At 37.9% G+C, this 25,044-nt stretch overlaps 1 protein-coding gene across 1 annotated transcript in view; it reads right to left on the reverse strand.

The window, feature by feature from the left end:
- LOC103142688 (neuron navigator 2-like) overlaps positions 1 to 25,044 on the reverse strand; it is a 74,089-nt gene that overhangs the window by 19,520 nt on the left and 29,525 nt on the right. Inside the window, exons 3-7 of the mRNA XM_016674672.1 lie at positions 16,509 to 16,561; positions 6,390 to 6,462; positions 5,488 to 5,731; positions 4,349 to 4,405; positions 2,205 to 2,338 (exon numbers count right to left, since the gene is read on the reverse strand). Coding sequence (XP_016530158.1) covers positions 2,205 to 2,338; positions 4,349 to 4,405; positions 5,488 to 5,731; positions 6,390 to 6,462; positions 16,509 to 16,561 — 561 coding nt within the window. The remainder of the gene's footprint in view (positions 1 to 2,204; positions 2,339 to 4,348; positions 4,406 to 5,487; positions 5,732 to 6,389; positions 6,463 to 16,508; positions 16,562 to 25,044) is intronic.

A 25,044-nucleotide genomic window follows, 5' to 3' on the forward strand; every position in this document is an offset into this window, starting at 1 on the left:
TAGGGGTTTCATGTTCTGATAAAACTAAATGTTGGTTCTCTGTGTTTGGTAAGACTAGTGAGGCATAAAACTAAATGTTGGGTCCAGTTGTTCTGGGTGGAGTTCTATATTTGTTCGATATAAATCTAAATGTTGCTTCTCAGTGTTTGATTCTTGTTCAGGGTTGTTAAGTAGATGGTACTTTGTAATTTTCTAGAAACAAGACAAAACTGACTTACAAACTAACTTTTTAGGAAGATAGAGGAGCTTGATTTAAGTAAATTACTCTGTAATATTAATTAAAAAGTACTAGATATACAGTCAGATTATTTCACTTATGTAAAAAATGTCTTGTTGAAAGAGAAAATCTGCCAGTTGAACTATTACTTTTCATCAATATTAATGACTTAAAACCAGCTCCTACATCTTACTGAAAAGTTAGGTTTGTCTTATTTGAAATATATTAATATATTTGCACTAGAAACTACAAAAAAAATGGTAAGATTTTGTGTTTTTGCAGTGTTAGCCTGGCACTGTTTAACACAATGACATCTCTCTCTCCCACCTCTCTCTGGGCGGTCAAAACTCCCTGTAATTCTGGGTAACGAGTTTAGACGTCGGACACTAACAAAGTCTATATAAAGGTCGGGTCCACTGAACGGTCGCTTCAAGCACCATTTATGCTAAATCTGCTGCCAAATACCAGAAACAGATTGTAAAAAAATTAAGCCTTTAATGCAAACACACCGTAGAGAGAAAACTTGCGCTGCGATATCAAATTTATAGTTTTATGTAAGTCGTTTCCTGTGCTTAGAGGATTCAGAGGAGCTGTAGGAGAACATTAACATGTTTGCACTCCAGTTTTAAGAGGATCCTCTTGCTTTTCTTTGCTGGCTTAACAATTCGACCAAAACTGAGTGCTGCTTCTAATAAAATAAACACTTTCAGCAGGCTGCAGCAGACTGATAACGGCTGAAGTGTTTTTGGGGAGCCGTTCTTCGTTTCCACCACATCTCTGAGTGAAAACAGCATAAATTTCAATCAGGGTTGGGTAAAAGTCATCAGCTATTCTCAGAATTGCGAATGATGTGGTGCGGAGCGACACAGAATGTTCTGTCCTTCTGCTGGACCGAACCCCAGCCTTTGATATGCTGACCGCCACATCAGGTCAGGGTACTGGGCCGCCGTATCGCGCTCTGCCTCACCGTGGTTTTCTGCATATCGTTCCGATCATTCCTTCTGTGCAGCTGCTTCAAATTATAGGGCTTCCTTAGACCGTTTTCATTTTGGCGTACCTCAGGGTTCTGCATTTGGGGCCCTTGTTATTTCTGGTTTTACATGCCACTTGCGCACATTTTGGACAGTTTTAAAGATGACTCATGTCGATGCTGATCTCTTCATGAGTTATGGAAAAAAAACATTTCTCACATGCTTGTTGCTAAATAACAATATCTGGCATTACATGCATGTCTTTCAGGGTGCATAACAAGAAGCTATGATGACTGACCAAGCCTCCTACTGGTCTCAGTCACAAGTTTCACCATGGATATCAGAGTTACACAGTTAAACCATTTTCATTTTGGCATACCTCAGGGTTCTGTATTTGGGGCTCTTGATATTTCTGGTTTTACGTGCTTCTTCAGAACATTTTGAACAGTTTTAAAGATGACTCATGTCAACGCTAATCTATTTTAGGCCTCATGAGTTATTGAAAAAAGCATATAATTCATGTTTTTTGCTAAAAAAAAAAAATATTTGGCATTACTTTTGCCACATGATTTCTTTTTCTTTGACAGACACACACAGATAGTTTCAGTATCCAGAAAGCATTAGGTTAGAAATAAGGTTGAAATTTCCTAAACCAGTCACATAGAAAGAGCGATTTACATAACTAAACTGCAAATTGTAATTTCATTTAAGCATATTTTTAAAGGTATTGATGATTTCATTGGACAATCGATTAAACAGTAAAACTAGCAATTCCAACAACAAGGTAAGTTTTTTTAAGCATTACTGGAATTAAGAATAAATAAAAAAAAATTATGATCACAACAAAAAATCTAAGTTAACCAATCCTTTTGTGGTTTTTGTTAAAATACAAGATGAAACTTTGGTAGAACTTCCTCCAACAAAGATATGTTAAGTGGAAATTGTTTAAGGGTCTTTCTGGTAGAATTTAAACCGCAGGTGGAGGTACCTCTGTCACCGTTTATGAAGTTTCTCACCTTTGTTGGGATGTAAACTTGCTTTGGTCTTGTCGCTGCAGCCCTGACTGCGCCGGTTTCCAGCAGCGCTGACCGAGCCTCTGGCAGGGACGTCACCGCCAGCAGTGGACACCCGTGTTGACGGGCCAGGAAGTCTGATGAACAGATCAGAAAGAAAAACAAAAAAACAATGGAGGAGGGGAGTAAAGACATCTGAGCTTTCACGAGGGAAGTTTAAATGTGTGACATCTGATTTAACTCAGAAAAGGACTTTTTCACACAGAACAGATAAGAACCGGTTTAGGAAGGTCAGAAAGAGCTGCTGTACATTTCTAATTCTTATAAAAGTCTCCTAAAAATATATCTGTTATATCTTGTTTTATGCAACAGTCAAACAACAAAGAGAAAAATGGTTTTGTTTCGACATGCTAATGCAAATATTTAATACTTTGAGTAAAAACATCTGGATCTGATCAACAATCAAACATTTTATATTTGAAGCTTTTCCCAACTGTGCAGCTCATTAATTTATTCCACCAGACAGATTATTTCACCTAGACTGCAACGTTTTAAATTATTAATAAAGTCCACACAATTTCATATGATGGAGTATTACGGCTACTACAAACAGGTGGGAAAAAGGAGTAAAATAAGATTAATATCAGAAATTTTCTAGATAAAACGTGGAAATTTCTAAGTTTGAAAAGTCAAAAGTTTTCTACTTTTTTCTAGAAAATGTTTCGGATTAATCTCAAAATAAAAAATAAAAAAAAATTCAGCAAATTTTTAACTTTTCAAACTCTGAAACTTCCAGGTTTCTTTTTTCTTTCTTTCTTTTTTTAGATTTCCTCCATAAAATAGTAGAAATATTATTCAAATAGGAAAAGTGCAAAATGTTTCTGTTTTTGACAAAACACACTGGCTATGCTACTAGAAACATGGCTAATTAAAGACTGTCACTGCACTTTGCTGACATTACATAGTATTGCATCTGATAAAAACAGCATTTTATGTCTAAACAAATTTTAACAAACATATTCACAGTAACTGATAATAAAAACAATATACTTGAATACTTTATTACTTTTAACACACCTTTTGAATACTAAAATACACATAAATACATTGCAATAATCAGGTAATCTAACAGTAATATCTTCACGTTGTAGTTACACAGGTTCACCAGAAGATGGAGACATTGAACCACATGTTAGGGGCCGTTGTGTCGACAGGAAGCAGGTGCAGCAAATCACATTTTGGGATGGGCTGCATGCAAAACCAGATCTTACATTCAGTTTAAAAGGGAAAGTTGTTACATTAGAGCAAAATTCATGATGAGAATCTGACAAAACTTCAACAAAACCAAACGAAACAGAACAAAGGCAAGTTTCTGTCACGCATCACTTCAAACGCACAATCCTTGCTGCAGGTTCTGTGTTAATTATTAATGTCACATTATACACGGAGAGGGGGACGTTCTTGTCAAGAAAACCAACCCACACACACTTACTTACTTAAGGGTTATCTAAAGGTCTTTTACAGCCCATTTAGCAGACCGGCCAAATGAGGCGTGATGCCAGAAACAGACAAGAATCCTCTGAAAGTGGAGCCAGGAGCTTTTGTTTCTATCTGCGGAGCACCATCACTCATGCATTATTGATGGTGCTTGTAGTAGAAATTGCCCTTAATCACAGACAAAGAAGCAATAGGAACTTCATAATGGTTGAAAAAATAAGTTGTCTCTGATTGGAGGCAATTTCTAGCATTCTACACTGTAAAAACATGCAATTTTACCAAGTATTTTTAGTGAAAATATTGTAGTCCACTTGAAATAAGGCAAAACTAACTTTTAAGCAACTTTTCAGCAAGAAATGTGAGCTTTTTATGTCAATAATTGCTTAATATTGATGAAAAATGTAATAAGTGAAATAATCTGCCAGTGGAGCCAATACTTTTCCATGAATTTAAAGGAATTACCTACTTAAAACAAGTCAACATATCTTGCTAAAAAGTTACTTTAGTCTTAGTTCAAGTGTACGACGATGTTCACACCAACAACTAGACAGAAACTTGGTAGACTTTGTGTTTTTGCAGTGTAATTCCAGGTAAAAGTGTTGGTGAGGTGAAGGAAAGGGCAGGAAATCAGGAGAGCAAGTGAAGCTGACCTAGAGCTCTTTTTCTGACCAATGGAAAACTTGAGAAGTTTACTCTGACAAGCATCCCTGGAGGAGGAGAAGAAGAAAAGAGACGGGAGATGTGGAGGAGGACGGGAGAGAAGCCATGTTTAGAAATTTAAATGATATGAAATGTGAGCAAGAAGATAGAAATGTCAAAATGATGGATTGAAGAAAGTGAAGCAGAACATTTCATCCACTCATGTCTCTTGTTAAAGCTGCAGTATGTCAGTTTTATAAAAATATATATTTTTTTTTACTTATTTGTTGAAACTGTCAATTTGTCGAGACAATTTACAGATAATTTGTCTTCTCCCAGTGGTAACTAGAAACAACCAATCAGATGATTGAATGCTGAGCTGCCATGAAGCTCAGCATTCATGACAGGCTATGCTAATGTTAGTTAGCATAGCTTGGCGTTTTGCATTAAGCAATATATCAATTAATTATATGATAAATTAAAACTATATCAACGACTTACATTTGTATGATTTATTGTTTTTCTCTTTTCTCTCATTAAAGGACAATTCTAGTTTTGAATTGTCCTTCAAAACTAGCTCATAAAAATCTTCAGTCTGATGTTTTGGTCTCAACTAGCTCTTATTTTGAAGGACAATTTTGTTTACAGAAACTTCATAATTTGTTTGACTTGTTTTTATTGTTTTGTTTATTTGTTCTGGATATTTAAGCTGTCTTCCAGTTCCAGTGTTAAATGTTATTAGAGTATAAAGTTTACTGAACTTTGAGAATGTGTCCTTGGATTATTATTACTCTATTATTCCATTATTGTTATATTATTTGAAAATAATCTCAAAACAATATTATCATTTATCGCGATAACTTCTGGGACAATTTATTGTTTTGTAATCATGACAGAGCTAAGCATGTCCACCAACGACGGCAGATTTTCTGTGGCTGTAAGTTGTTTTCCACCATTAGCGCGTTCATGAGGATGATTGACAGCATTAAGCCCCGCCTCCTGGCTCTGATTGGTTGTTTTTGGTGCATTTCGAGATTATCTTTCCAGTCACAACAAGGTGACAGTTTTAACAAATATGTAAAATACTTTTTTTTAAGTTAAGTTGCACACTGCAGCTTTAATCTGCGCTGATCTGGCGAACCGGGCTCACCTGGACTGCATCTCGGCCTGTGCTGCTTTCTGTGCTGTGAGGGCGGGCGTCCCATACGGAGAGTGGCTGAGCTGTGCCGGAGCGCTGCTCTGCTGGCTCAGGGACGGGTGTGTGTTCTGGGTTTGGGCCGCCGGCACGAGGTTGGGCTGCGAGTTCTGCCGCTGAGCCTGCTGCTGCTGCTGTTTGTAGCGGGACAAGCTGAAGAAGAGGCCAAGGATCGCCTTCAGATTCCCATTACGAATCTCTGAGGGTCAGACAGAGAATCCAGATCATTTATGTAGCACATTTCAGCAGTTTAAGGCACTTTACACTGTGAAACATGACAAAACATCAGTCAACAGTTGTGAAAACTGATGACATTACATTTTGTCATGTTAAATATGTTGGTCATTGTTCCAATGTGTGACTAAAGATCAACGCATTGATCAGTTTCTCAAGATCTTGCTTGGATCTGAACCCTGGAAATGTTCTTCAGGTGACAGAAGGCCAACTTTGTAACTGTCTTTATGTGTCTCTGAAGATTCAGGTCAGAGTTCATCACTACACCCAAATTTCAGGCCTGATCGCCGGTTTCAGGCTGTAATAACTGACTGGATTGTTCCTCTTTAGGTCCAAAGGTAATAACTTCAGTTTTGTTTCTGTTTGATTTGTTCTAAGCATCTTTTCAGCATGATTTCACCAGAGTCACCTGATGACATTGTAATGTAGAGCTGAGTATCATCTGCACAGATATGATAGCTAATCTTATTTCCTGTTACAACCCAGTGGGAGCATCTAGAATGAGAGGGATCCCAGGATTGCACCTTGGAGCACCCCAGACTCCGATTCAGGGAAAGCAGAACATGTGACGTGTTGAATTAGTAGATAAAAACCATTCAGGGTCATGCATCAGTCCAGCTCACCTTCTGCAGACAGACCCTGGATGTTGACTCCTTTAGCTGCCAGGAAACTCAAACAAGCATCAATGTTCTCAATCTGGAGAGGAAAAGACACAGAAGCAAGTCAACACAGACTCCATATTTACATTCTACATAATTCCACAACATAATTATTTAAACTAAATCTGTTAAAACGCATGTTTGGTAATGGAGATCTTTTAGGTGCAACGATTGTTTAAATTCTATCTCGTGGCGAATAAAGACTCATTTTGATGACATCGGTGAAACAAACCAAACATACATGTGTCAGCAGTCCTATACTAAAACAACCCCTCCATTGCAGCTCAGTTGCTATGACTACGGCCCTGGCAACCTGCTGAGCTGCCATTGGACAACAGGAGGATTTGATAGGTAGACTGGCTTTGTTACGGGATCGTCTGACCCATTATGCCCAGAATCTGATGACCGGGTCACATGATTATAAAGTAAACCACATAAAACAAGTCATTAAATGGGAATGACCAAAGGTTGTAGGCGATGAGTAAACACAAAGGGTGACGCACAAAAGATATCAATATGGCGTAAAACACTCCTTTCTCATGTTACATTAAACACGCCGGCCTGATGTGAGACTCTCAGATGAGCAGAACATGACAGAACCGGCTTCACAAACAGACACAAACTCACAGAAACCTGAAAAAGGAGAAGAATATCTGAGAGTTGGGAAAACCTGGAACACTTACACATGGAAAAAGAAATCCTCAGAGGATATAAAAAGTAAAACGCATATAAAACTACACATTAACTCCGCTGGGTGTGGGCAAAAAGCAGTTGGGTACCATTCATTCAGCGATTAATGACATGATTACACCTAATGTGCAGCAGCTAAATATAGCCTGACCTACAGATTCTCCTGCCTCCAGCTGGGAGGTGAGAAGCTCAAACCAAAACGGATTTTTACATTTTCCACCATGTGAATTTTTAAATAAATAAATTCAATGACAGGGCATAAACCAAACTAAAGCTCAATTCTGTTTTGATGTTGGTCCTTCTTGTTCACTACAATATGAAGCAAAACTTTTGGATGAAAAGGACCAGTACTAAGCCAGTCTATAAGAAATATATCAATTAAAACATTTATTTTTAATTTCATTTGCATGATTTACAAGTTTTCTCTCTCTTTCTACCAAAAACTGGATGACCAAAGTCATGGTCTCAACTGGAGCATTTTTTAAAACTATTTTGCTTACAGAGACTCTATAATTCATTTTATTTCTTGTTTCTCTTGTTCTGTTTATTTGTTTTGGATAATTAAAACGTCTTCCAGTTCCGGTGTTTAAAAAAAGGCTTCGTTGATTAAAAGTTGCAATGTTGTTTGTGAAACATCTGGTTTTCTGTGAACCTGGGGCTCGACGATATGCGTTTCATATAATTAGATATTGATAATTGTTAATTTCTTTTGTTTGTTTAAATATCTGACATACTGCCAAACTGGTGGACTGACATTTCCTGATCTATCCACAGTTTTCACTCCACATCGATATTTTTTTAATTTTTAAGCAGTTATGAGGCACTTAACTGTTAAACTGTTACTGAGCAAGTTACTCAAAGGTTGTTGCTAGGTAACCAAAGTGGGGAGGGGGGGCTGCTTCTTATCCAGAATGTTGTTGCTAGGTAACCGAAGTGGGGAGGGNGGGTGGGGCTGCTTCTTATCCAGAATGTTGTTGCTAGGTAACCAGAGAGTGAGTGAGTTAGTTGATTTCACCAATCCAGCCCAGCTCAGTGGTCATGGGAGGTTGAGTGACTAAAGCCTTTCTGCCTATATATATATAGTCCTATGTGACTGTCATTAAACATCTTTTAATTTAATTTAACTCGTGTTAAATTAAACCTCCAAAGCCTTTCTGTGCTATTTTGGCGTATGAACAGGTCAAACTCCCCTGCTAACATATCTGTGATCTCTGATCTGAGAAACAGCTGTCAGTATAGCGGACATATGCTGTCCTTCTAGATGACACGACGCAGCGTACAAGTAGGGCAAGAATGGGGACTATCGCCTTCTTTGAATACCACAACCTCCCCAAAAATAACCATCTTTGAAACACCGCTCTAACCAAGTCTTTCTTTAATACCCTGAATCTGAAACCTCACTTTGGTGACTGAACTACTCTCCCTGCCACTTTCTCTGTTGTAGCTGCAGTCTGAATAGCAGTCACCTTCAGAGAGTCTCGTCATAAATGCCAGGCCTGTCCTGCTGAGATGTACCCAGCCACGCCTCTCTGGGGGGCCAAACACTGAAACCTCGCGCTATTTAAAACCTCCAAGAATAAGAAATGCACACACAGCAAAGGGGGTCCAAATCTGCAGCAAAACTCGTATTTAAGTGGCTCAGATTTCAGAGTCCACATCTGAAGATGATAAGAACTAAGGAGGATTTAACTGAAAAAAAAAAGGTTTCTGACTTCAATCTCAGACTTCTGAGGTTTGATATCAGAATTCTGAGATTAAATGAAACATTCTGAGAAAATCATCAAACTTCTTCTGAGATTAACGTCAGAATTCTGGAAAAAATGTCAAAATCCAGATAAAAACATCACAATTCTGACATGACAGTCAAATTTCTGAGAAAAATTGGAAAATTCAGAGATTAAATCAAACATTCTGAGAAAAACATCTAAATTCTGAGATTAATACTTTTTCCACAGCTGTTTGTTCCTGATTTTCAGAACATGAGAAGTTAAAACCAGCCATAATGAAACCATATTAAAATGCCAAAGTTCCTCTGAATCGTCAATCTTTTTAACTAAACCACTGGTTAAAGTATAAGTAACACTTTCTGAGACTACAAACTCAGAAACAAAAAACCTTCCCAAAACCAAAAAAAAAAATCCTTAATGAGGATCATGTCATTATTTTATAGAAGAAAAAATCTTCAGCCTATAAGGAAACGCGATCTGTGCTGAAAATGCTGCAAACTGTGGCTGTCAAATCTAGAAAATCCAGAATAAAACCTCCTTATCTGAAAATACCTCCAAACAAGTCAGACGACGCGTGTCTGAGGCCCGACTTCTCGCCGCGGCTCCGCCGTCGGTCACCGCCTGCTCCGGTTCCTGACAGCCGCACTGGGCCGGCCGGCCAACAACTGAACAAACACTTCCTACCATCACAGGGCTGCTATTGTGTGTGTGTGTGTTTATGGGTGTGTGTGTGTGTGTGAGAGAGAGAGAGAGAGAGAGAGAAAGAGGAAGAGAGGTAGGGAGTACTTTTTTCTTGCAAGAACAGGATCTTGATGGCTTATAGTTACCATTTATGACTTATAACTTGACAACTGCTGGTGTTTTGCACTAAATTTAATTATTTTTAAGCTAAGCTAAAGCTACATAGCTTCTTGTTTCCGCATATAACATAATAACTTTGATTTATCACTGATTTTTGACATTTTAATGGCTGCTTATCATTTCCTCATCTCAATTTTATTAACCTTCGAGACATGATATCTTCACTACAGTCTGACAACCACAAATGGAAACTAAAAGGTTTCCAAAAATATGGAGACATATGCAGCAACAAATTGTTGCTAATGCTAAATAACACAGAACTGCACTGAAGCCAGATGTTGGTCTGTAGACTGTACGCTGTAAAAAAACACAAAATCTTACCAAGTATTTTTGGTTTAATTTTCAGCATAAATATATCAGTACAATTGAAAAAAAGACAAAACTAACTTTCAGGAAAATCTATGAGCTTGTTTTATGTCAGTAGTTCATTAAAATTGCTGAAAAAGTGACGGTTCTACTGGCAGATCATTTCACTTACAACAAGATATTTTTTCCATGTTAAAAGTGAAATAATCTGCCAGAGGAACTAGAACTTTAATATCAATTTCAAGTGATTATAAACTAAGACGAGCCCTCATATCTTGCTGAAAAGTTACCATTAAGTTAGTTTCGTCTTTTTTCAACTGATCTGAGATATCTGCAGTAGAAACTAGACCAAAAATACTGGGTAAGATTTTGTGTTTTTAAAATCTTAGTTTGCAAAATGAGACAAAAATGGAAGCCGCAGATCGATCTAAAGCTAACTATTTTTGTTTTATTTACCTAATTAAGACATAACATTATTTCTCTACCTATTAAAATGGATCATTGCCTGTTATTCTATCATCTTATTTTCAAAGAACAGTTCCCGTTTCGTTTTTAGAACATGCCTGAACTAATGTCTTTATTTTTAAAGGCCACACTTTTCCCAGATTCCTGGAGGGAAACTCTGTCTGCGCTGCTGATCAGCTGCAGATGACTTTCTGCTAAAAAACAGGAACACTGAGTGCATCTGCAGCCAGTGGCAATGCTCTTTTTCACTGCATAGAGAAAACCAAACCCCAGGGTCAAACACGGGAAGTTTCTCCATTCAGCCTGTTATTTCACCCACTGCTGCAGGTGCACCAGTTTTTTCCCAGAGATCAAAAAATGCAGCAAATGATTCACTTTTTCGTTGCTTTGCAACAGAAACTAAAGTTGCTCTTCTCTTATCGGTTCAACATGTGATCATCCCAGCTCTGACCTGGTGACTAAACTTGGGATTTTCCCACGCACTCTCCACTGAAACACTCTTTATTCCTTACATACTCTAAATTGTTAATTTTCAAACAATCTTTGGCCATTTTTTTTTGTTGACAATAACAGTTTTGTGAATTTATATTAAATATAAATGTGGTAATATCATTTTCATTCTCCAAATCCAATGAAAAACTAACAGCATCAGAAATAACAAGGAATGAGGAAATAAATCAACTGTTGATTGGAATAAAATTGATTTTTACACTGCAAAAATAAAATCTTACCAAGTATTTTCAATCTAATTTTAGTGTCAAGCTCTTAATACATTTGAAATAAGACAAAACTAACTTACAAGTAATTTTTCAGCAAAATACAGAAGCTTGTTTCAAGTCAATAATTTCTTAATATTGATGAGAAAGTACTAGCACATAGGTCAATAGCGCAGGGCATTCTGGGAAAATACAGCCAAAACAAACGAGTTAGCATAGCGCTAGCAGAAGAAATGCATCGTTGTCTTTTACCAAAAACCAAAGAGAAATCCTACAGTCGTTAAATCTGACGTTACTCCATTTCTGTTTACAGAAGCAAGTCGTTTCATTTCCTTCAGTGGTTGATGCTGCAGCGCCCCCACAGGTGAGGAGGGGAACAGGTTTTTCAAAGGGTTTGGATTGTTTGACGCAGAACAGTGAAAGCGAAATGCAGCAGCTGAAAATGTAACAAATGTTGCAACTTTGATCTCGAATTGAACCAGGTAGTTTTTGACAGCTCAATCCAGGAAGGCAAAGAAAAATAAAATTAACTTTTTGATACTTATATCTTCCTATTTTATAATTATGAATGAGAAAATAGAGTCGAAGTGAAAGTTTGAGTAGAAAATTCAGACTGGTATATCTTTAACCCTGGATCATACCCACACTGCAAAAAGATAAATATTACCAAGATTTTCAGTCTATTTTAGTGCAAAGATATTAGTACACTTGAATTAAGAAGTAGCTAACTTGAGTAACTTTTCAGCATAAAATAGGAGCTTGTTTTAAATCAATAATCATTTAAAATTGATGATAAAGTGCTACATTCACTGGCAGATTATTTCACTTAGAAAATCTTAATGAATCTAAATGAATTATTTACTCATCCTGCTGAAAAGTTACTTTTAAGTTACCTTTGTTTTGTTTTAAGTGTAATAAGATATTTGCTCTCCAGTTTTTGCACTGTGTGAACATGCAGCCATGTGTCGGATCTAAAACAACCAAAACGGTTGCAAGTTCCCGTGCCTGAATGTGATTTAAATGCCAACTGTCTCTTTATAACAAATTGTCTCACAATTTATTTATTTATTTTTTTTACTTTTGCAGAAAAAACTGCTTACAATTTTGTGACAGACAAAATAAAATATCAAACGTCTGTTTGTAAAACACGTGTCAAGCAGCAAACACGTGTTTTAAATCAAAGCTTAAAGGTTTAGGAAACAACACTCACCCGTCATGAAAAAGGAAAAGCAAATGAAATGTTGCAGAGTGTCGATTTAAACTGAAACTGACTTTTAGAGTGAAACCTGGAGGGATAAATCTTCGTACAGGAAAGCCTTAATGTCAGTTGAGATTTTAAACAAGTATACACAAGCAGGAAAACCCATTAAGTACCCGGCCCTGCTGGTTTTCACCCAGGTATAGCTGTCAGTTTCCCATTTCAACTCTCACAGTTCTGACAGCAGCAGGAAAAAAACTGCAGGCTAGCAAACATGCTATTAGCAACCAGAAAACAAGCAAAGCTCTCTGCTTTTCATCTGGATCACTTTAAAAACTGGAACAGGTTTTACCCATGTTTTACTGGCAGCCTGTGTGGTTTTCACAGCTCAGTGTGAAATTCACACCATCAATCTGGACTAAACCAACAAACGACAAACTAAAACTAAAACTGGGTGGTTCAGCACTGAGCAGGCCATGGGGTCCGTTTAACAAGGACGAGGCAGCTGTAAAAACAGAAACTCCTTCTGAAAACTGCAAAAACACCAAATATAACAAGTATTTTGGTTTGTTTTATCTTAGTACCCTTGAAATAAGACAAAACCAACTTACAAGTAACTTTTCAGCAAAATATAGGAGCTTGTTGAGTCAAATAACACTTAATATTGATTCAATAAAAGTACTAGGCTCCACTCCATCACATTTTCCCGATGTTATAAGTGACATAATCTGGGAGTAAACTATACATGCTGAAAAGTTACTTATGAGTTACCTTTGTCTTATTTCCTGTGGACTTATATATTTGTAGGCCTGTGCAATAACCAGTAAATGATTTAACAGCATGATGAATAAATAGGTTTTTCTCTCTTTCTACCAGAAATGACCAAAGTCTTCAGTGTGGAGTTTTGGTCTCGACTAGCTGTTTATTTGAAGGACAGTTTTATTTACAGAGACTTCATTATTCATTTTATTTGTTGTTTCTGCTGTTTTGTTCATTTATTTTTGATATTTGAACTGTCATCCAGTTTCAGTGTTAGAAACTTACTAGAATTTAAAGTTTATTGATCTTTGATAATGTGTTCTTACATTATTATTATTATGTCATTATCATTATATATAACATTGCAATAAATTCAGGGATAATTTATATTGTGACAGGCCTTTGATATTTAGATATTTGCACTAGAAACTAGACTCCAGTAACTTGGTAATATTTTGTGTTTTTGCAGTTGATTTTTTTTTTTTTATGTTTAGAGGCCCGGGTTAAACTCAGCGCTGGTAATTGGCAGCAGCTCTGGAAGCTTTGGGAGTTTAAAGTGGAGTTTCTCCAACCAGCTGACAAACAAACTCCACAAACCTGAGTGTGTTTGTTTTGACGGAGCTGCAAACACAAAGCAGATATTTGCATAATGACTGCGGTTGCACCTGCCCTTCATGGCGCCGCGTTTCCTTCAAAGCTGACGAAGCTGCTGAGATTACAGCCAGAGATCCAATAATACCCGCCGAAGCTCGGCACATAAAGGCTCATTCAAAGCCATAAATTAAACACTCCGTCTATGAATATCTGAGATGAAATGTGTTTTAAAGTCTCTTTTGATGACCTTCTGTAAAGTGGAGCTATTTTTGTAATGCTAAGGAGAAAAGGAAGCTAAGAAACAAAGAATAACTTTAATTCAGATTAAAAAAACAAAGCATGTACTGAAAGATTACTCTCGTTCAACTTTATTTTCATATTATTATCACTTTATCTTTGTATTATTTCTACTTTATTCTCATGGCTTTATGTCTCCAAATATCATAAGTTTATTATAACTTTATTTTCCAAGTATTATGACTTTAATCTCTAAATTTTTTACCTTATTTATTTAAATATTATGACTTTATTGTCTAAATATTCTGACTGCATTCTCATAAAATTTTATTCTCATGGTTTTATTTTATTTTATTTATTTACTCTTGCGTAAACATGCAATAAAACCTGAGAAAAAAAAGATTTAAGCATGAAAACAGCCTGAAAAAGGAGGGCAGGCTGTCCCCTCATGGTTGGGCCTCCTGTTTGGGATCAGCTGTGGTTCCACCTCTGTCTCAGATGTTAAATTTGGGTGTGCTTGTCTCTCCCTGCGTCTCTCTGGTGCTCAGAAAGGCTTCAATAATCTGGCTGGTGGCCAGAAATATCCCCGCTCAGCTGGCGCACCGGCCCAATTTACAGCCCATCACAGAGCGGCGGGCGGGCGGGCCGGCCTTGGGATGCGCCGCTCTGTTCCCAACAACAACAACAGAAAACAGCGTTTAGACGTTGAGAAAATCCGCTGCTCCTCACTGGTGTAACAAGATGAGGCATAAGTGGGTCTGAAACCCAAACCTGCGGTGCTTTTAACTGGGAGCCAACAGCCCCAAGTCTGGGCCAGATGTTTCACAGACGGTAGCCCGCTAGACCATAAAAGTAAATATAAATGGACTTTCAGTTCCCAGCTACAATCACTCACAGGGATTTCTGTGCCGCAGCTTCCATAGGGAAGAGTTACTACACACAGATGCACCCACACACACTGTTACACTGCAAAAAACAAGTTTTAATACAAACATTTTAGTCCACTTGAAGTAAGACAAAAATAACTTAAAAGTAACTTTTCAGCAAGATATAAGAGTTTGTTTTAATGAAAAATTCCTTAACATTGACCAGAAAATCTAGTTCAGTTGGCAGATTATTTCACTTAAGACATTTCTCCATGCTATAACTGAAATAATCAGCAGTGGAACTACTATTTTCTCCATCAATATTAGGGAATTATTAACGTAATAAAACCTCACACGGACTCCTAGCACGTTATTGTTTGCATCTGGGAAATTCACACATCCGTACAACGCTTGGGGACAAAAAAATGCCATCCGTAGCCGCGCTGCCGCAGCAGAACAGTCCATTTAACTCAATGAAACCTGGAGATGATTAATTCAGTGCAGTGCACCACAGCAAAGGGAAAAACAGCGTAGAAAACCCATTAAAGAACAACTCAAAACTACTTTTCTTCTCACCGTCTGTGCTGGTTATGCTGCATGCAGACTCGTTGCCATAGCAACTCACAACAACGCCACAAAGTGTGTCAGGATTCAACACTAAAAAACACTCAAACATTTCCCACACCGAGAACAGAGCATTCAGTCTGTTACAGTCTGATGTTTTCAGGCTTTGCGATTATTAATAAGTGATCGCTGTGGTTGATTAGCTACCGCTGCTATTAGCTAAGGTAACAGAGCGGTGGTAGATTAGCTACAGCTGCTATTAGCTAGGCTAACAGAGCGGTGGTAGATTAGCTACAGCTGCTATTAGCTAGGCTAACAGAGCGGTGGTTGATTAGCTACAGCTGCTATTAGCTAAGCTAACAGAGTAGTGGTAGATTAGCTACAGCTGCTATTAGCTAGGCTAACAGAGTGGTGGTTGATTAGCTACAGCTGCTATTAGCTAAGCTAACAGAGCGGTGGTTGATTAGCTACAGCTGCTATTAGCTAAGCTAACAGAGCGGTGGTTGATTAGTTACAGCTCCTATTAGCTAGGCTAACAGAGCGGTGGTTGATTAGCTAATATAAACACCTGATCTATTGATGGCCTGTTAGAGTTCATTGTTCTGGTCGCATTTTTATTTTTTAACTGAACCGAAACACACAGAATTACACATCACATCTACATGTTAAGGTTGTCAAAGTCAAGCTAGCATATCACAACTACAACTACTTCCCTCTCCGTCTCTATTTTCCTTCTTAATTAAAACTTTTTCCCTTGTTATCCAGTTGTTGTAGTCTTGACAATTAGTAGCAAAGCACGGTGTTGTTTGTCCTGTTATATTTCAAATGTACATTTAAGATTTAGTGTGTAATATTCACAACTAAATAGCTAAAAACCAATAATGGTAGTCACAATTGGCAAGCAGGTTTTTGCCCTCCAGCATGGAGATGGGTGTGCGTAAGTTCATGCTGCAAAAGAGTCCATATGTTCCTGAAAAGTTACTTGTACGAGTTTTGTCTTCATTCAAGTGCACTGAGATATTTGCACTAAAAAATAGACCATAAATACTTGGTAAGATTTTGTGTTTTTGCAGTGAAAACAAAGTTTGGAGGTCACTTACCATCTGAGAACGGCTTTTGGGACACCCATTGATATCATCAATCTTCTCATTGGCTAAAGAAGAGACAAAAAAAGAGGGAAAAGAGACAAAATGAGGGAAGATTAGAAACTCATCTGAGTTTGTTCAGTAAATTATTCCTGTTTTAATCCAAAGGATGGAGACTCCAGTGTGTTTGAGTCCTGGATGGTCGATGCCTGAATGAGGGACATGAAACATTATCTGGGAGCGATGCCACCGACCAGCAGTGTTGTGTTGCTTTTTTTAACGTGTGTGTGTGTGTGTGTGTGTGTTGGGGGTGTTAAGGATCACTCCTGTCCATTAAAGGCCCAGCCCACAGCAGCTGAGACACGGCCGTCAGATCACAGCTGACAACTGAGCCAGCGGGACAGATTTTGGCATCTGAGACACAGCGGGGCCAAAAGACCCGCTCCATCACAGAACCACCAGAAACAACCAACTAACCTTCATCTGTCCTTCAAGGCTAACCCCTTATTATTAAAGGTGGAATATTTCGCTTCTTTGAACAGGTTAGGATCGGTCTACGATCTATAATGTTCGTCACATTTTTTTGTACAAAGTCATTCAGAGACAATAAGATTTTAGGCTGTTTCAGGGACTCTGCCACTTTAAATCCATTAAACATATGAACAGTGTTCTACCAATATATTTGATCAACCAAATGAAACCAAATATATTGGTTCCCTTGACCAGATATGGTCAGTGGGATCAAATAATCTCCCGCAGACCACGCCCCCCAACTCAACGTTTACACTCGCACATAAAAAATGGCTGCAAACAGATCTGAAATCATATATCTGTTTGTTTGAAGAGCAGAAGTGGAGAACACACCAAGAGGTTTCTGGATCGTGAGTCAACAAGACTCTTATTACAGCGCATAAAGAGGTAAAACCAGCTGACCAAACATTCTGGAACTCAGTTTGGGTTGCTAGGCGACGGCTGGGTTCCGCTGGGGTTGCTAGGTAACGGTTTGTGACTTTACATTCCAGAGGTTTAGGAAATGGCTCATTTTCCAGACACCAAAAGACATAAACTTATTGACAAAGACNGTCTTTTTTCAACTGATCTGAGATATCTGCAGTAGAAACTAGACCAAAAATACTGGGTAAGATTTTGTGTTTTTAAAATCTTAGTTTGCAAAATGAGACAAAAATGGAAGCCGCAGATCGATCTAAAGCTAACTATTTTTGTTTTATTTACCTAATTAAGACATAACATTATTTCTCTACCTATTAAAATGGATCATTGCCTGTTATTCTATCATCTTATTTTCAAAGAACAGTTCCCGTTTCGTTTTTAGAACATGCCTGAACTAATGTCTTTATTTTTAAAGGCCACACTTTTCCCAGATTCCTGGAGGGAAACTCTGTCTGCGCTGCTGATCAGCTGCAGATGACTTTCTGCTAAAAAACAGGAACACTGAGTGCATCTGCAGCCAGTGGCAATGCTCTTTTTCACTGCATAGAGAAAACCAAACCCCAGGGTCAAACACGGGAAGTTTCTCCATTCAGCCTGTTATTTCACCCACTGCTGCAGGTGCACCAGTTTTTTCCCAGAGATCAAAAAATGCAGCAAATGATTCACTTTTTCGTTGCTTTGCAACAGAAACTAAAGTTGCTCTTCTCTTATCGGTTCAACATGTGATCATCCCAGCTCTGACCTGGTGACTAAACTTGGGATTTTCCCACGCACTCTCCACTGAAACACTCTTTATTCCTTACATACTCTAAATTGTTAATTTTTAAACAATTTTTGGCCATTTTTTTGTTGACAATAACAGTTTTGTGAATTTATATTAAATATAAATGTGGTAATATCATTTTCATTCTCCAAATCCAATGAAAAACTAACAGCATCAGAAATAACAAGGAATGAGGAAATAAATCAACTGTTGATTGGAATAAAATTGATTTTTACACTGAAAAAATAAAATCTTACCAAGTATTTTCAATCTAATTTTAGTGTCAAACTCTTAATACATTTGAAATAAGACAAAACTAACTTACAAGTAATTTTTCAGCAAAATACAGAAGCTTGTTTCAAGTCAATAATTTCTTAATATTGATGAGAAAGTACTAGCACATAGGTCAATAGCGCAGGGCATTCTGGGAAAATACAGCCAAAACAAACGAGTTAGCATAGCGCTAGCAGAAGAAATGCATCGTTGTCTTTTACCAAAAACCAAAGAGAAATCCTACAGTCGTTAAATCTGACGTTACTCCATTTCTGTTTACAGAAGCAAGTCGTTTCATTTCCTTCAGTGGTTGATGCTGCAGCGCCCCCACAGGTGAGGAGGGGAACAGGTTTTTCAAAGGGTTTGGATTGTTTGACGCAGAACAGTGAAAGCGAAATGCAGCAGCTGAAAATGTAACAAATGTTGCAACTTTGATCTCGAATTGAACCAGGTAGTTTTTGACAGCTCAATACAGGAAGGCAAAGAAAAATAAAATTAACTTTTTGATACTTATATCTTCCTATTTTATAATTATGAATGAGAAAATAGAGTCGAAGTGAAAGTTTGAGTAGAAAATTCAGACTGGTATATCTTTAACCCTGGATCATACCCACACTGCAAAAAGATAAATATTACCAAGATTTTCAGTCTATTTTAGTGCAAAGATATTAGTACACTTGAATTAAGAAGTAGCTAACTTTAGTAACTTTTCAGCATAAAATAGGAGCTTGTTTTAAATCAATAATCATTTAAAATTTATGATAAAGTGCTACATTCACTGGCAGATTATTTCACTTAGAAAATCTTAATGAATCTAAATGAATTATTTACTCATCCTGCTGAAAAGTTACTTTTAAGTTACCTTTGTTTTGTTTTAAGTGTAATAAGATATTTGCTCTGGAAACTTTTTCTCCAGCTTTTGCACTGTGTGAACATGCAGCCATGTGTCGGATCTAAAACAACCAAAACGGTTGCAAGTTCCCGTGCCTGAATGTGATTTAAATGCCAACTGTCTCTTTATAACAAATTGTCTCACAATTTATTTATTTATTTTTTTTACTTTTGCAGAAAAAACTGCTTACAATTTTGTGACAGACAAAATAAAATATCAAACGTCTGTTTGTAAAACACGTGTCAAGCAGCAAACACGTGTTTTAAATCAAAGCTTAAAGGTTTAGGAAACAACACTCACCCGTCATGAAAAAGGAAAAGCAAATGAAATGTTGCAGAGTGTCGATTTAAACTGAAACTGACTTTTAGAGTGAAACCTGGAGGGATAAATCTTCGTACAGGAAAGCCTTAATGTCAGTTGAGATTTTAAACAAGTATACACAAGCAGGAAAACCCATTAAGTACCCGGCCCTGCTGGTTTTCACCCAGGTATAGCTGTCAGTTTCCCATTTCAACTCTCACAGTTCTGACAGCAGCAGGAAAAAAACTGCAGGCTAGCAAACATGCTATTAGCAACCAGAAAACAAGCAAAGCTCTCTGCTTTTCATCTGGATCACTTTAAAAACTGGAACAGGTTTTACCCATGTTTTACTGGCAGCCTGTGTGGTTTTCACAGCTCAGTGTGAAATTCACACCATTAATCTGGACTAAACCAACAAACGACAAACTAAAACTAAAACTGGGTGGTTCAGCACTGGGCAGGCCATGGGGTCTGTTTAACAAGGACGAGGCAGCTGTAAAAACAGAAACTCCTTCTGAAAACTGCAAAAACACCAAATATAACCAAGTATTTTGGTTTGCTTTATCTTAGTACACCTGAAATAAGACAAAACCAACTTACAGGTAACTTTTCAGCAAAATATAGGAGCTTGTTTTGAGTCAAATAACACTTAATATTGATTCAATAAAAGTACTAGGCTCCACTCATTTTCCCGACATAATCTGGGAGTAAACTATACATGCAGAAAAGTTACTTATGAGTTACCTTTGTCTTATTTCCTGTGGACTTATATATTTGTAGGCCTGTGCAATAACCAGTAAATGATTTAACAGCATGATGAATAAATAGGTTTTTCTCTCTTTCTACCAGAAATGACCAAAGTCTTCAGTGTGGAGTTTTGGTCTCGACTAGCTGTTTATTTGAAGGACAGTTTTATTTACAGAGACTTCATTATTCATTTTATTTGTTGTTTCTGCTGTTTTGTTCATTTATTTTTGATATTTGAACTGTCATCCAGTTTCAGTGTTAGAAACTTACTAGAATTTAAAGTTTATTGATCTTTGATAATGTGTTCTTACATTATTATTATTATGTCATTATCATTATATATAACATTGCAATAAATTCAGGGATAATTTATATTGTGACAGGCCTTTGATATTTAGATATTTGCACTAGAAACTAGACTCCAGTAACTTGGTAATATTTTGTGTTTTTGCAGTTGATTTTTTTTTTTTTATGTTTAGAGGCCCGGGTTAAACTCAGCGCTGGTAATTGGCAGCAGCTCTGGAAGCTTTGGGAGTTTAAAGTGGAGTTTCTCCAACCAGCTGACAAACAAACTCCACAAACCTGAGTGTGTTTGTTTTGACGGAGCTGCAAACACAAAGCAGATATTTGCATAATGACTGCGGTTGCACCTGCCCTTCATGGCGCCGCGTTTCCTTCAAAGCTGACGAAGCTGCTGAGATTACAGCCAGAGATCCAATAATACCCGCCGAAGCTCGGCACATAAAGGCTCATTCAAAGCCATAAATTAAACACTCCGTCTATGAATATCTGAGATGAAATGTGTTTTAAAGTCTCTTTTGATGACCTTCTGTAAAGTGGAGCTATTTTTGTAATGCTAAGGAGAAAAGGAAGCTAAGAAACAAAGAATAACTTTAATTCAGATTAAAAAAACAAAGCATGTACTGAAAGATTACTCTCGTTCAACTTTATTTTCATATTATTATCACTTTATCTTTGTATTATTTCTACTTTATTCCCATGGCTTTATGTCTCCAAATATCATAAGTTTATTATAACTTTATTCTCCAAATATTATGACTTTAATCTCTACATTTTTTACCTTATTTATTTAAATATTCTGACTTTATTGTCTAAATATTCTGACTGCATTCTCATAAAATTTTACTCTCATGGTTTTATTTTATTTTATTTATTTACTCTTGTGTAAACATGCAATAAAACGTGAGAAAAAAAAAAGATTTAAGCATGAAAACAGACTGAGATCTGTAAAAGGAGGGCAGGCTGTCCCCTCATGGTTGGGCCTCCAGTTTGGGATCAGCTGTGGTTCCACCTCTGTCTCAGATGTTAAATTTGGGTGTGCTTGTCTCTCCCTGCGTCTCTCTGGTGCTCAGAAAGGCTTCAATAATCTGGCTGGTGGCCAGAAATATCCCCGCTCAGCTGGCGCACCGGCCCAATTTACAGCCCATCACAGAGCGGCGGGCGGGCGGGCCGGCCTTGGGATGCGCCGCTCTGTTCCCAACAACAACAACAGAAAACAGCGTTTAGACGTTGAGAAAATCCGCTGCTCCTCACTGGTGTAACAAGATGAGGCATAAGTGGGTCTGAAACCCAAACCTGCGGTGCTTTTAACTGGGAGCCAACAGCCCCAAGTCTGGGCCAGATGTTTCACAGACGGTAGCCCGCTAGACCATAAAAGTAAATATAAATGGACTTTCAGTTCCCAGCTACAATCACTCACAGGGATTTCTGTGCCGCAGCTTCCATAGGGAAGAGTTACTACACACAGATGCACCCACACACACTGTTACACTGCAAAAAACAAGTTTTAATACAAACATTTTAGTCCACTTGAAGTAAGACAAAAATAACTTAAAAGTAACTTTTCAGCAAGATATAAGAGTTTGTTTTAATGAAAAATTCCTTAACATTGACCAGAAAATCTAGTTCAGTTGGCAGATTATTTCACTTAAGACATTTCTCCATGCTATAACTGAAATAATCAGCAGTGGAACTACTATTTTCTCCATCAATATTAGGGAATTATTAACGTAATAAAACCTCACACGGACTCCTAGCACGTTATTGTTTGCATCTGGGAAATTCACACATCCGTACAACGCTTGGGGACAAAAAAATGCCATCCGTAGCCGCGCTGCCGCAGCAGAACAGTCCATTTAACTCAATGAAACCTGGAGATGATTAATTCAGTGCAGTGCACCACAGCAAAGGGAAAAACAGCGTAGAAAACCCATTAAAGAACAACTCAAAACTACTTTTCTTCTCACCGTCTGTGCTGGTTATGCTGCATGCAGACTCGTTGCCATAGCAACTCACAACAACGCCACAAAGTGTGTCAGGATTCAACACTAAAAAACACTCAAACATTTCCCACACCGAGAACAGAGCATTCAGTCTGTTACAGTCTGATGTTTTCAGGCTTTGCGATTATTAATAAGTGATCGCTGTGGTTGATTAGCTACCGCTGCTATTAGCTAAGGTAACAGAGCGGTGGTAGATTAGCTACAGCTGCTATTAGCTAGGCTAACAGAGCGGTGGTAGATTAGCTACAGCTGCTATTAGCTAGGCTAACAGAGCGGTGGTTGATTAGCTACAGCTGCTATTAGCTAAGCTAACAGAGTAGTGGTAGATTAGCTACAGCTGCTATTAGCTAGGCTAACAGAGTGGTGGTTGATTAGCTACAGCTGCTATTAGCTAAGCTAACAGAGCGGTGGTTGATTAGCTACAGCTGCTATTAGCTAAGCTAACAGAGCGGTGGTTGATTAGTTACAGCTCCTATTAGCTAGGCTAACAGAGCGGTGGTTGATTAGCTAATATAAACACCTGATCTATTGATGGCCTGTTAGAGTTCATTGTTCTGGTCGCATTTTTATTTTTTAACTGAACCGAAACACACAGAATTACACATCACATCTACATGTTAAGGTTGTCAAAGTCAAGCTAGCATATCACAACTACAACTACTTCCCTCTCCGTCTCTATTTTCCTTCTTAATTAAAACTTTTTCCCTCGTTATCCAGTTGTTGTAGTCTTGACAATTAGTAGCAAAGCACGGTGTTGTTTGTCCTGTTATATTTCAAATGTACATTTAAGATTTAGTGTGTAATATTCACAACTAAATAGCTAAAAACCAATAATGGTAGTCACAATTGGCAAGCAGGTTTTTGCCCTCCAGCATGGAGATGGGTGTGCGTAAGTTCATGCTGCAAAAGAGTCCATATGTTCCTGAAAAGTTACTTGTACGAGTTTTGTCTTCATTCAAGTGCACTGAGATATTTGCACTAAAAAATAGACCATAAATACTTGGTAAGATTTTGTGTTTTTGCAGTGAAAACAAAGTTTGGAGGTCACTTACCATCTGAGAACGGCTTTTGGGACACCCATTGATATCATCAATCTTCTCATTGGCTAAAGAAGAGACAAAAAAAGAGGGAAAAGAGACAAAATGAGGGAAGATTAGAAACTCATCTGAGTTTGTTCAGTAAATTATTCCTGTTTTAATCCAAAGGATGGAGACTCCAGTGTGTTTGAGTCCTGGATGGTCGATGCCTGAATGAGGGACATGAAACATTATCTGGGAGCGATGCCACCGACCAGCAGTGTTGTGTTGCTTTTTTTAACGTGTGTGTGTGTGTGTGTGTGTGTTGGGGGTGTTAAGGATCACTCCTGTCCATTAAAGGCCCAGCCCACAGCAGCTGAGACACGGCCGTCAGATCACAGCTGACAACTGAGCCAGCGGGACAGATTTTGGCATCTGAGACACAGCGGGGCCAAAAGACCCGCTCCATCACAGAACCACCAGAAACAACCAACTAACCTTCATCTGTCCTTCAAGGCTAACCCCTTATTATTAAAGGTGCAATATTTCGCTTCTTTGAACAGGTTAGGATCGGTCTACGATCTATAATGTTCGTCACATTTTTTTGTACAAAGTCATTCAGAGACAATAAGATTTTAGGCTGTTTCAGGGACTCTGCCACGTTAAATCCATTAAACATATGAACAGTGTTCTACCAATATATTTGATCAACCAAATGAAACCAAATATATTGGTTCCCTTGACCAGATATGGTCAGTGGGATCAAATAATCTCCCGCAGACCACGCCCCCCAACTCAATGTTTACACTCGCACATAAAAAATGGCTGCAAACAGATCTGAAATCATATATCTGTTTGTTTGAAGAGCAGAAGTGGAGAACAGACCAAGAGGTTTCTGGATCGTGAGTCAACAAGACTCTTATTACAGCGCATAAAGAGGTAAAACCAGCTGACCAAACATTCTGGAACTCAGTTTGGGTTGCTAGGCGACGGCTGGGTTCCGCTGGGGTTGCTAGGTAACGGTTTGTGACTTTACATTCCAGAGGTTTAGGAAATGGCTCATTTTCCAGACACCAAAAGACATAAACTTATTGACAAAGACTGTCTGGGTATGTTTTTTAAGTGCTTTGGTTGATTTTAGAAGCAGCAGGAACCCAAATGTAATGACAAAAATGTGAAGTATTAACAAACTAATGGTTATCTTCTCTATTTATTTAGTAGTTTGCTGATATACTTTTGTGTTCCTGTCCCTTCAGAGCCAAAACACAAAATCTTAGTATTTTGAATCCAGTGTCTTGTGCAACTA

This window comes from Poecilia formosa, unplaced genomic scaffold (genome assembly GCF_000485575.1).
Source record: "Poecilia formosa unplaced genomic scaffold, Poecilia_formosa-5.1.2 Scaffold99, whole genome shotgun sequence".
Taxonomy (NCBI): domain Eukaryota; kingdom Metazoa; phylum Chordata; class Actinopteri; order Cyprinodontiformes; family Poeciliidae; genus Poecilia; species Poecilia formosa.